At 47.5% G+C, this 12970-nt stretch overlaps 1 protein-coding gene across 4 annotated transcripts in view; it reads left to right on the top strand.

Annotated features, from left to right (window-relative positions):
* PI4KB (phosphatidylinositol 4-kinase beta) overlaps positions 1–12970 on the top strand; it is a 33324-nt gene that overhangs the window by 14632 nt on the left and 5722 nt on the right. For all 4 annotated transcript variants that reach the window (XM_033924230.1, XM_033924232.1, XM_033924233.1 and 1 more), the window contains 7 exons: positions 6256–6483; positions 7502–7729; positions 7845–7954; positions 10925–11029; positions 11511–11634; positions 12394–12659; positions 12754–12886. In XM_033924230.1, the coding sequence (XP_033780121.1) occupies positions 6256–6483; positions 7502–7729; positions 7845–7954; positions 10925–11029; positions 11511–11634; positions 12394–12659; positions 12754–12886 (1194 nt within the window). The remainder of the gene's footprint in view (positions 1–6255; positions 6484–7501; positions 7730–7844; positions 7955–10924; positions 11030–11510; positions 11635–12393; positions 12660–12753; positions 12887–12970) is intronic.

Raw genomic sequence — 12970 nt, forward strand, 5'->3', positions numbered from 1 at the left:
CTCTTTCCTCCCCCCCTTCCCCCCCAAAAAAAAAATCTACTCTCAAACTGCAGCCCTGCAAACAGATTTTAGTAGAGACTCTGAATGGGAAAGAGCAGAGATGTCTCTCTGAAAGGTACATAAGTGTTGGTTTTCTACTTGATCCTGGTAGCTGGATATCACCGATATCTTGTGACGTCTCCGCTTTGCCACTGACAGGGAAAAAGTTAGACTTTGTCCCAGGGCAATGCAGCGGAGGTGTGAAAGAATAAGCTGGTGCACTGGGAAGAGCCCATTTCTCTCTGTTCAAGCCATTTTGACCTCAGCTAATGAGGCCTCGCATGTTCTTGCTGATAATGGTTAGTTGTAGCCCTCTTTAGAATGGCGGGAAGCAAGGCCATTTTGCCTGCAGCCTTAGGCAACCTTCCTCCTTTCTTAGAACAACAGGAACAGGTCTTAAATAAGAACATAAGAACATAAGCAATGCCTCTGCTGGGTCAGACCTGAGGTCCATCATGCCCAGCAGTCCGCTCACGCGGCGGCCCAACAGGTCCAGGACCTGTGCAGAAATCCTCTATTTATACCCCTCTATCCTCTTTTCCAGCAGGAAACCGTCCAATCCTTTCTTAAATCCCAGTACCGTACTCTGCCCTATTACATTCTCTGGAAGCGCATTCCAGGTGTCCACCACACGTTGGGTAAAGAAGAACTTCCTAGCATTTGTTTTGAATCTGTCCCCTTTCAACTTTTCCAGATGCCCTCTTGTTCTTTTATTTTTTGAAAGTGTGAAGAATCTGTCCCTCTCTACTCTCTCTATGCCCTTCATGATCTTATAAGTCTCTATCATATCCCCTCTAAGTCTCCTCTTCTTCAAATGTGTCTTCTACTCCTCCTGTGAATTCTGTATTGCCGCCAGAGATTTTTTTGCCCTGATTTTGTTAGCCACGCACAAGGCTTATTTACAGGTGGCTGGGTGTCCTGCTTCTGTCCTGGGGGTCTCAGGGTATTCTGGGGGGTCTTTACCTTCCACAGCCACCCTCATTCAGTCTCCTGCGGCAGCGGCTTCTGTCTAGCCTTCTTAGCCATTGTCCAAGCGGCCGCAGGTGGCTTGGGACAAGGATCTGTTTATGGCTGATGGTTTCTCCAGATGAGGACTTGATCTTGGGGTGGACCTCCAGGATCCTCTAAAGGGGTGTGATGATGTGGATGGAGGATTATTGGAGGTGCCGGTTGGCAAGGATGCGTCGGTTGTGTGCATTTTTCACCGGGAAGACCTGCAAGAGCTTATTCTTCAGGTGTCTTTGGTTTTACACTTCAAGGAGGAAGCTAAGGACCCCCCTTGAGTTGTAGACCTTCTGCTGTGAGGGATCTGGTCAGCATCCCGCTCTTTCCCTATGCATCAAGATATTTGAGATGTGTTGTACACTCAGTGGAAGATTCTGGATGTACCTTTTCGCTTGGGGCGGTCCCATGGCCAGGTTCTGCTCCATTCCTAGAGAAACTTTTAAGTCTCTTATGGTCGATGTGGTCATCTCGCTATTGCTCAAAGGCATACAGTGTGGTTTGGCCCCGAGAGACCCTCAGGGACTTTAAGATGGAGGCTCTCCTTAACAGAGTTTTGATGTGGCTACCTTGGCTGTCCAGCCTGCAATTTGTGACAGTCTTGTAGCCCGGGCTTGTTTCCAGCAGTCTGAGCGGGTCCTGGACCGTGAGTTTGGCTGACTGGTCCTTAGTGGATCAGGAAGAGCTAAGATTGAGCTGGGAGCTTCTTAACTCTCTGATGCCATGTATGATCTGTTGCGAGCCTCGGCCAAGTCCATGGCCCTTGGAGTGGCTTTGGGGTTGGTCGGCGGATGTGGCATCTAAGTCTAAGGTCGGAAAACTTCCCTTTCGGGGCTCCTTTCCCTTTGAGAAGGAGTTGGATAAGTTGGTTCAGGCCTTGAGTGACTCTAAGGTGCTTTGGCTGCCGGAGGACTGACCTCGCCAGGCTTCGCGGGATGGTGCTGCCCCTGGGCATGTGCGTGATTTTCGTAGGTACCAGCCTGGCCAGGGGTCGGCCCCTTTTCCCTTTCAGAGGTCGTTTCTTTCAGCACATGCAGTTCTTTCGGGGAGCCTGCCGAGGGGGAGCAAGACTCCTACAGGAGCTCCTCTTTGGCCTGCCTGGCCCAATCACTCGCTGCCGGTCCTTCCACCGGTGCCAGTCAGAGCCCAGTTGCAGGAGTTTAACAGGGGTGAGTAGAGATCACAACTGGTCAGTGGGTCGTAGAAGTGATTCGGGACAGCTATGCTCTAGAATTTTCCCGTCCTTTGCCAGATCGTTTTCTCTCCTCTCCATGTCAGGCAACTTGGAAGAAGAGGGCTTTTCGGCAGATGATGCTCAGGTTGCTGGACCTCAAAGCAGTGGTCCCAGTTCCACCTCAGGGGCTTTGCACTGGCAGGTACTTCATTTACTTCATGCTACCCAAGAAAGAGAGGTCTTTTTGGCCCATTTTGGATCTGAAAGGTGTCAATAGAGCTCTCTGGGTTCCGTCTTTTTGTATGGAAACCCTGAAATCCATAATTCTTGCTGTCCAGCCTGGAGAATGTCTGACTTCTCTCGACCTGACAGAGGCCTATCTACATATTCCGATTTGGGCCTCCCATCAGCGATTCCTTTGCTTTGCAATTTTGGAAAAGCACTATCAGTTTTGTGCGCTTCCTTTTGGTCTAGCCATGGCACTGCAGACCTTTACCAAGATTAAGGTGGTGGTGGAAGTGGCCTTGCGCATGGAGGGTATTCTGGTTCACCCCTATCTGTACGACTGGTTGATTCGAGCAAAGTCGTTTCAGGAGAGCTTCCAGGTTTCAACTCGGGTTGTGGAATTTCTGCAGTCGCTGGGATGGGTGGTCAACTTATCCAAAAGCTGGTTGACTCCATTTCAGCGCTTGGAGCATTTTGTTGTTCTCTTCACCGCCAGCTTGGGGAGAGTATTCCTTCCAGAGGCCCAGGTGTGCAAATTGCAAGCGCAGATTCACTCCCTGATGGATTGTCGATGCTCGCAAGCGTAGGATTTTCTGCAGGTCTTGGGGTCAATGGTAGCCTCCCTGGAAGTGGTCAGGTGGGTTCAGGCTCACATGCATCCTCTTCAGTATGCGCTTCTTTGGAGATGGTTGCCCCAGTTTCACAATCTGGACTCTCCCGTACCTCTTTGGGGGTTAGTTCGTTGCAGCCTACACTGGTGCTACAGTCTTGCAGTCTGGTTCAGGGAGTGAGTCTCGATCAGCTCCACTGGCTAGTGCTTCTCAAGGACGCCAGTCTCCTCGTTTGGGGGGCTCAATGTCTCGGTCGCTTGGCTCAGGGCTGCTGGTCGCTGGTGGAGGTCTTCTCATAGAGTGGGCGGAGGCTTATCTTCTGGACATCTCGGCTTCCCACATAGCTGGAGTTGACAATGTCCAGGTGGACTTCCTCTGTCATCATGCGCTCGATCCCGGCAAGTGGTGTCTTAGACAAGAAGCTTTCAAGTTGATCTTTCAGTCATGAGGCTGGCCGATCATGGACCTCCATGGCAATGAGTGTTGATGCCAAAGTGCTGAGGTTCTTCAATCAGTGCAGGGATTTCCAAGTCGAGAGGCTGGATGCTCTGGTGTAGGCTTGGCCAACGAATGGCTTGCTGTACATATTTCTGTCTTGGTCTCTGGTGGGCAAAATTCTTCTGTGGATTGCCTGGCACACAGACCGTGAGATTCTTATGGCTCCGGACTGGCCCAGGCGCCCATGGTATGTAGATCTGGTTCATCTGCTCATGGCAGATCCTCTCCCTCTCGCCCGTTCTTCATTCCAATGTTCAATCCCAGGGTCCCATTCCAATGTTCGGGCCCCTTTTGTCGTACGGCTTGGTTCTTGAAAGGGAGCGCCTAAGTAAGAAAGGTTATTTGGATAAGGTGATCTCTACTCTCTTGGGTACTCGGAGACTTTCCACCTCTCGGGCTTATGTGCATATTTGGCATCTTTTGGAGGATTGATGTTCCATGCATGGTGTGGTTCCCCTTCACACTTCTTTGCCTCGCATCTTGGAGTTTCTGCAGGATGGCCTGGAGCGTGGCCTTGCCTGGTCCTCTTAGGGTGCAGATTGAAGCTTTTGTCTTCCTTTTGTGGTCTGTTGCACGGTTGGCATTTGGCCTCTTCTTTGGATGTGATTCATTTCTTGTGGGTGGTGAAATTGCTCTGCTCTTCGCCCTTTTGTTCCGGCCTAGGATCTGGTTCTTTCCTTGCTTGTTCGTCTGCCTTTTGAGCCTCTTGTTTCCTGCACATTGAAGGACCTTACTCTTAAGGCAGTCTTCCTGGTGGCCATTACTTCAGTGAGGTGCATTTCTGAACTGCAAGCCTTCTCTTGTAGGTCGCCATTCCTGGACTTTTCTAAGGAGCAGGTGCTGTGGCCGGTTCCCTCCTTTCTTCCGAAAGTGGTTTCGCCTTTTCATGTCAACCAGTCCATGGTCCTCCTGGTCTTGGGTAGTCGGGAGGGCTCTTTGGAGCATAGACAATTGTGCAAATTGGATGTCCGGAAAGTCCTTCACGCTTACGTTCAACGGACCCAGGAGTTTTGTCAGTCGGATCGTCTTTTTGTCCTTTTAGTGGGTCCTCGTAAGGGAGATGGTGCTTCCAAGACTACCATTGCGCGTTGGATCAAGGAGGCTATCACTTCGGCATATCTTCTTGAAAAAATACTTCTTCATCCAACAGTGTGTTCAAGTCCAATTCGGACATTTTCCTTTGTCTTCTCCATGCGAGTGTGGAGTTGGTATGTTATTATTCAGCCTAGTTAGTTTCTGCTTGGCTATTCGTCAGACTGATTGTAGATGGGATTGCACAGCCCACTTGTACTGTAACCAGAAGTCAACATCTCAATCTCCCATCCGTTCTGTGCCAGTCTGGAGAGACTAAAAGAGAGAAAATTAGCAGGTAAGAACCTAATTTCTCCTTCTGGAAGATTGCAGTTGTGTTGAAGACTTGCCAAGGTCTGAAGATACAGTATGAGTATGTCTGCTGGGAAGGCTGGTTCTGAGAGACATCAGTAGATTAGGATCAAGGGAGGGGGCTGAGCCTCTGCACAGCTGCTCTCCATTTCAGTTTGGGAGGTCTCTGTAATGCAGATAGGAGCTCCTCAGTCCAGTGTACTGTAGCAGTTCCCTTGGGCTGCTTCCAGTGTCTTCCTTAAGCTTTTCTTTGTTTCCCTTATGTTCTGTGGCTTCTGCATATGAAAAGGGAGTAGAGAGGGAGCCGTTCTTTTGGCTAGGTCTCTTTCTGATACCCATTCTCGTAGTTACACCAGGAGTCTATGAGATGGTTAGCACAGAGAGCTTGGGGAGAGAGGCTTTCCTATTGGAGGAGGAGACTTGCCTACGCTTTCCTCAGAATGACCATTCCCTTCATTTTCTGTCCCTTCTTGGGAGTGATGAATTTTTTTTTTTCTTTAACTTTCTTCCAACCCCTTGACAGTTGAGGTCCTTTTAGTGTCAGTGGGATTTGGCATGCACAAACCATTCACCATTCCATGTCCACCCACAGTGGGCAGCACCTCCATATCAGGGCTTGTTCATGCCAAAGAGATGATCCATTTTCACAACCTTGCTGCGCCTCCTGTCGCCCACCTGATGCTGCAGTTTGGATCGGAGTGTGGGAAAAGCCCTCAGTAACATCCTCAGTCTGGTCCATCAGTAGTCACTGGACTCCTGAGTGTTATATTCTCATTTATGAAATGAACACGCTCTCCATTGTGTGACATGCATGTATGTGGCAAGAGGGCACTATTGGAGAGCCCTTCTAGATCCCTACAGGACAGATTCCTCTGGGTTTTTGTTGCAGATCACCTTCAGAAAGGAAAGAGGTTGAGGATGAGGTGAGAGCGTAACAAAATGGGATGGGGAGAGAGAATGACACGGAGCCGATTTTGGCCCATCCCTGCAGGAACTCAATTTCCCTGTCCCTTTCCTGTAAGCTGTGCCTTAACCACAAAAGCCTCAAACACTTACGATTTTAAAGTGTGTGAGGCTTGGCAGCTGAGGACGGAGCTTGCAGGGATGGGGCAGGGACAGGAAAAGAACTTACCAGGACAGGACAGGAAAATGAATTCCCGCGGGGATGGGGAAAATGAATTCCCGCGGGGATGGGGAAAATGAATTCCCGCGGGGACGGGGAAAAAATTTGTCCCCGTGTCATTCTCTAGTTGTGAAAAAACATCACTGGACAGATATGGGACCTGCAGCATTAACCCTCTTGCTCCCTCTTACATCTTACAGCCAGTCAGGCTCGCTCCTGAGAGGGAGTTCATCAAATCTCTCATGGCCATCGGGAAGAGACTAGCCACCCTGCCGACCAAAGAGCAGAAGACGCAACGGCTCATTTCTGAGCTCTCTCTGCTGAACCACAAGCTTCCAGCCCGTGTCTGGCTTCCCACAGCCGGCTTTGACCACCATGTGGTCCGGCTGCCACACACCCAGGCTGTGGTGCTCAACTCTAAGGACAAGGTGAGTCAGACTGACTACCTGGTATTCGTTTTATTTCTTAAAAATTCTTCTCTGCCTGGACTGTTATTTCCTAGAATGGTTTTAATGATCCAATAAACTCGATTGGAAAAGATAAAGAATTGACCCCCCCAAAAAAAAAACATTCCTTTCCCTTTTCTTGTCCTAAATAGAGCAGCAGCAGAAGCGCTCACTGTGTCAAGCAATATTAAAATGAAATGATTAGCGAAGGGAGGGTCCTCGGTCTTCACAACATATAATTAGGGGGGGGGGGAGGATATACCGCTCTCCAAAAAGAGTCGTCACTTTAACAGACCCACAAGGGTAATTATTTGTGAAACATCCCCGGGCGACGACTCCCGTAGTGAAGTGAATCAAAAGTGCATAATTTCTTAGTGCCAAAATAAAGAATTTTTTTACACATCAAAATAGGGCTAAACTTCTGTTGCTCTATATTAGAATAGTACTACAGTGTCCATAGTCCATACCATTGCAATGAAAGCAAAATAATCACTGTCAGAAAAATATCCTTCCTCCTCCCTGGTTATGTGTTGTGTGAAGACCGAGGACCCTCCCTTCACTCATCATTTAATTTTAATCATTCATTTTAATATTGCTTGACACGGTGAGCGCTTCTGCTCTCTTTAGGACAAGAAAAGGGAAAGGATTTTTTTTTTTTTTTATCAATTCCTTAGAATGGTACATTGCAGAGGGGCAGTGGGGTCACTGTATTATCTGGGGATGTTGCTACTTTTGGGGACTCTACCAGGTATTTGTGACCTGGACTGGCCACTGTTGGAATCTGTTCTGGGCTAGATGGACCTTTGGTCTAACCCCAGCAAGAGGTTAGACCAATGGTCAGATGCACTGAGCAGGGGGGGTCTTGTGCTAGCTTGTCTGCCAGCAGGGAGGGCTCAGATGGGTAGAATAGTTGACTGGAATGTGCCGAATGGGTGGGGGGAGATAGAGAAGTCACCGCTCTGCTGTTTCATGTTTTGTGAGCTACACATTCTCTTCTCAGGCTCCATATTTGGTATACGTTGAAGTACTTGAATGTGAAAACTTTGAGACTTCTATGGTCCCAGCCCGGATTCCAGAGAGCCGCATCCGGAGCACGAGGTCAGTGGAGAACCTGCCAGAATGTGGAATCACGCATGAGCAGCGAGCGAGCAGTTTCACTACGGTTCCTAACTATGACAATGATGACGAGGCCTGGTCTGTGGATGACATCGGAGAACTGCAGGTAGAGGTAAGGAAGGGGATAGGGAGGGAGGGCCGAGATGGGACTTACAGGGAAATGGCAATAGAAGCAGGCAGTAGATACCGATGGGAATGGGAGGCAACTTGTGTCCGTCTCTTTGCAGCTCCCGGAGACTCACACCAACAGCTGTGATAACATCTCACAGTTTTCCGTGGACAGCATCACAAGCCAAGAGGGCAGGGAGCCCATCTTCATTGCAGCAGGCGACATACGGTAAGAGCGCTCATTTTCCCTCTGTGGTTAACGGACCTGGAATAATAAGCAACTGTCTGAACCAGGACCTGGATGGTTTCTGTCCTGCTTATATGGGCAGGTATTAGTGTCTGTGGAAAGACGACAAATCGATCGGAGCTAAATAGTACAGGCCAAGGCCCCATAAGCAATGAGTCTCTTAAATGCATAAGGAACATAGAAAAATGAAGATCGATAAAGATGTGGTCTATCTAGTCTGCTTATCTAGGCCATCTACTATAGCTTCCTTCATACTAGACCAGTCCAGAACAAGTGGATGAGGTGACTGCCAACTAGTGGATGGAAGCAGAAAAAGAAGGTAGCTCTGTGTGATTTGCCTTTAAGGCTATCGTGCAGTCGTAGAATGTTCAGTATTTTTCTGTCTCCTGCAGATGACAGTGACACACTGTGTAGTCTCCAGGCTGGTTAAGCCTCTTTTGCTCCTGAATCAGCAAGTATGTTGAACTTAAGTCTGCCCATCCATACTATATATTATCCCTTTCTCTCCTTTAGAGATCCTATATACTTGTCCTAAGCTTTCTTGAATTCAGATAGTTTTCTTCTCCACCGGGAAGCCATTCCACAAAGTTGAGCAAAATATTGAAAGGCAACGTTCTACAAGGAGAAGCGGATCAGCAAATAATAGCAAAACACAATTTATTTACGTAAAATACGTGACATGGCCATGTTTGCCTAACCAGGCTTCATCAGGGCTAGGTGTTTGCTTTATGTTTATTAAAATCTTTATAGACCGCCTATATAGCCAAAAAGGATCAAAACAGTTTACATCATAACTTAATTAAATTTGTGAAAAGAACATCTACAAAATTAAAACCAAATAATTACATTACATTACATTAGTGACTTCTATTCTGCCTATACCTTGCAGTTCAAGGCGGATTACAAAAGAGCTAACTGGACATTTCCAGTAATGTTACAATTGTTTTTTTAGTAAAAACCCAACCGTATAAAACTCCTTAAATTTGAGACATATTATAGTTTTATACATTTAATACTAAGGCAGAACAAAGTAAATGAAAGGTATAAAGAGTCCCCATATAAGGCCAGTTTTCATTTACACTTCCCCCTCGGTAATCGCAGTTTCATTAACCGCGGTTTTGATTATTCGCGGTGTTTTGTTCTCTGGCTCTGCCCCAAATGTACGTCGCAGGAAATTGCTGCTTCCAGCATTGAACAGAGGAAATGGCGTCTCCCAGCGTTCTACGGAGGAAATCGCTGCTCCCGGAGCAAATCAGGTTAGGCGGTTTTTTAATCTTTTTTTAGGGGTTTGTTACCGCAAAACTGTGAATAACATACGAAAAGTTATTTGCGGTTTTTCGGTATTCGCTGCTATGCTTTCCCCCCTATCACTGCGAATGCGGAGGGGGAAGTGTATAACTTTCAACTAAAACGGATATCAAGCCTTCAGTGCAGCAGTCAAATATGCTTGTCTTTGTTTGACAATGAGTACTGGACAAATAGAAATACTCGAAGAAAGCACATAATCGAAAGGTGCATGCAAGCACGATTTTCCTCAGAAGCCAAATTTGAATCCTCAATCCAAAAAGTGAGAGTAAAAATAGTGCTGAACTTTATTTTTTTTTCTCTTTCCTGTGGATCTCTTTCTACTGCTATATTGTCCTGAGACAGACTGCTTCACTTTCAGGTGTGTGGCCACACTCCTTCTCCCACTAATTTTCAGTTTGTTGGAGAAGGGTTTCACGATGGATCATTCATTTCAAGACTTCTGTCGCCTTAGCCGTGACTTCTCTACGGAGAGGTTTTCGCTTATCGGTTGAATGGCTATGATCCGTCTTCCTCTCAATTTAGACGACTCTTACCGCAAAGTTAAGTCTCTTCTCTGCGTACAGCAGTGCTTTGATCTTGTCCAGTTTTCAAGAAATTAGAACGTCTGCTCTTTTTGACACTGATAGCAAGAATTTGGATGTAATTTCTGGCCGTCCCCTCACCTTATCTGTAAACAGAGCTATGCATAGAGTGGGAGTAGCACAGTGCTTTGTCTTGACCATAGTATTCTGTTGATAGCCTGTTTATTTCAGTCAAACTGTTTTTAATCTGTTGTATGGTTAGGCTAAAAAGCACCTTTTTTCTAATTTTCGATGTTGCCTCTGCTACTATTCTGTTTCTGAAGCATGTTGTAAGGATATACAATACTCTGGTATCTTTCGGTTTCGTCTCTGCATTTTTATTAGTGTCTCAGCTAATTTGAATCTTTCTTCTATTTCAGGCCTTCTACTCTTAGGCTAGGCCTTAGTCAACCATAGTCTTGAAATTCCACCCTAATGGCGAGCTGCTTTACTATATTCCCACATTTCTGGACTGGTCTGGCATAGACGCTGAGGAAGGAGAAATTGTCTTCCCTATAGTCCAACTAGACCAGTCCAGAAACTCTCCTAGTAACACTATATTTCACGGGTCACTTGTTTTATTTTTAGTGTGCTCTGCCCTATTTCATTTCTTATCCAACGTCTCTGTAAACTGTCTGAATAAGCTGTGTCGGTGAAATACTATAGCTGCCTTGCTGATGATGGTTTCTGCAGGAGTGTGAACATCCTCTCCATTCTTTTCTCATTTGAAATATTAACCATTCCTGTGACTGCACGATATCCTTAACGGGTGAATCATACAGAACTATTCTATTTCTTTTTCCATCCATTGGTCGGCTGACGCGACATCCACATGTTCTGGACTGGTCTGGTTGGACTAAAGGAAAGAAATATTTAAAGTAAGACATAATTTCTCTTTGGATGCTTTCTGAGCAATCCACATCTGCCTATGTGCTTTGACTGTTTGGTTGTGCTCCCAGCCCCTATGATGGTGGGGGGAGGGGGGGGCGGCTCCTAATGACCACTGTGCCTTGTCACCTCACTAGTGATTGTCTGAGGTGCAGCCTCCCTGGCTCTCTTTCCATGTCGGTTTGTCTCTGTGCAGGCGGCGGCTTTCGGAACAGTTGGCGCATACTCCAACCACCTTTCGGAGGGACCCTGAGGACCCGTCTGCTGTTGCCTTGAAGGAACCCTGGCAGGAGAAAGTGAGGTGCGTGGTTTTAGGACACAGTTTGTATGTCCCGACCATTGCTGGCTTTGTGTGTGCTGTATCCCTCACGTGTGTTGAAACTGTTCAGTGTTTGCTGGGCTAACGTGACACTGGTGCAGACATCGAGGGGTACCAGTTCTGTCAACATATTCCACCCAAATGCAAGGAGGCCCCGCAGCTTGGGAAATGGGGGGGGGGGGGGGGGAGATCTGTGGTGCACTTTGGCTCACTGCTCGGTCACACATGTGAATTTGAAGAGGCTGTTGGGTGGGAGATAATTTCCTCTGTTTGGACAGCATGGTAATTACATGGTAATTACATGGTAGAAAAGGGTTTAGGAACTTCTCTCTCAGCCTTGTGGATGTTTCTTCATGCGGTGTTTGGAAGAGGCATGAGGTATATGAACATGGTGACCATAGCTAGCCTTGAGTCTCTTATCTAAGCACTGATTTGCTTCTGTGTCGTCCCCCCACCCCCACAGGCGAATCCGAGAAGGCTCCCCCTATGGTCACTTCCCTAACTGGCGCCTGCTTTCCGTCATAGTGAAATGTGGAGATGACCTGCGGCAGGAGCTGCTGGCGTTCCAGGTTCTTAAGCAGTTGCAGGTAAGAGGAAAGGATGTAATGCGTACAGAAGCATCTGTGTAAGGGGATGACCATTAAAAAAAACCAAAAACGCTGTGCGAGAGCGATTAGAGATGAGCATTCAGTTATTGAAAGGGTCATTGCACTCATGCTAAAATAAGCCCCCCCCCCGAAACTTTTCAGGCCACTGTAGTAAATTCACAAATGTCTGTTAATCAAAAGGAATTAATGAAACAGAGCTTCAGTGCATTCAGTCATTAGCAAACCCTAAATGAGGCCACAGGGTAAAAATGGATCCCCGCAGAGAAGCAGGAGCATATAGCTGGGTAAATTGTGAGGGGAGAAGATGCCAAGGCTGAGCACGGAAGGCTTTCCAAAGCGGCCTACACGTGTTATGGCAGTGGCTCATTTACTGAGAATCAAACTGGCTGCTAGAGTCCATCTGTTGTAAGTGAGGAAGCCGGACTCCAGTTTCACAGGCAGTTTGTAACTGGATATAAAGTGTAAGGCAGATTTGGCTCTTTCCGTTATGTCCCACTCGGTTTACTATGTTTATCACCACTGCCCAACCACTAATCTCTAGTACATTCAGAGAGCGTCCGGTGCCCTCTCTGTAAGACTTTGCCACGTACCCAGGCACTCTCCTGATATGATTCTTCAGCTTCTTCTCCCTTCGGGTTTCTAGGTTGGGAAAGGGGAAGGTTCACAGATGCGACTGGTAGAAACTGTTATACAAGGGCTGGGTTTGTACAGTGCATTACCACCTTTCTTGGGTTTCAGGCCATCTGGGAGCAAGAGCGCGTGCCCCTATGGATCCGACCGTACAAAATCCTGGTCATTTCGGCTGATAGTGGTATGATCGAACCCGTTGTGAATGCAGTGTCTATCCACCAAGTGAAAAAGCAATCGCAGCTCTCGCTACTGGACTACTTCCTGCAGGAACATGGCAACTACACTACGGAGGCCTTCCTGTCCGCCCAGCGCAACTTTGTGCAGAGCTGTGCAGGATACTGTCTGGTGTGTTACCTGCTACAGGTCAAGGACAGGTGAGCATGAGGCAGAAGAAGAGGTTGGGACGATGTGTGTGTGTGTGTGAGGTGAGCCGGACGGCAGAAGCTCACACTTGTCTTTTGATGACAGGCATAACGGGAATATCCTGCTGGATGCAGAGGGTCACATCATCCACATAGACTTTGGATTCATTCTCTCCAGCTCTCCCAGGAACCTTGGCTTTGAGACATCGGCATTCAAACTCACCTCCGAGTTTGTGGATGTAAGTTACGGGGGAAGGGGCGAGGGGAGGGGGGCTGTCTGTTAGCTTCAAGTATGTATGGTGTATCTGGGAGCTGTGAGAGGA

Source organism: Geotrypetes seraphini, chromosome 16, assembly GCF_902459505.1.
Source record: "Geotrypetes seraphini chromosome 16, aGeoSer1.1, whole genome shotgun sequence".
NCBI lineage: Eukaryota > Metazoa > Chordata > Amphibia > Gymnophiona > Dermophiidae > Geotrypetes > Geotrypetes seraphini.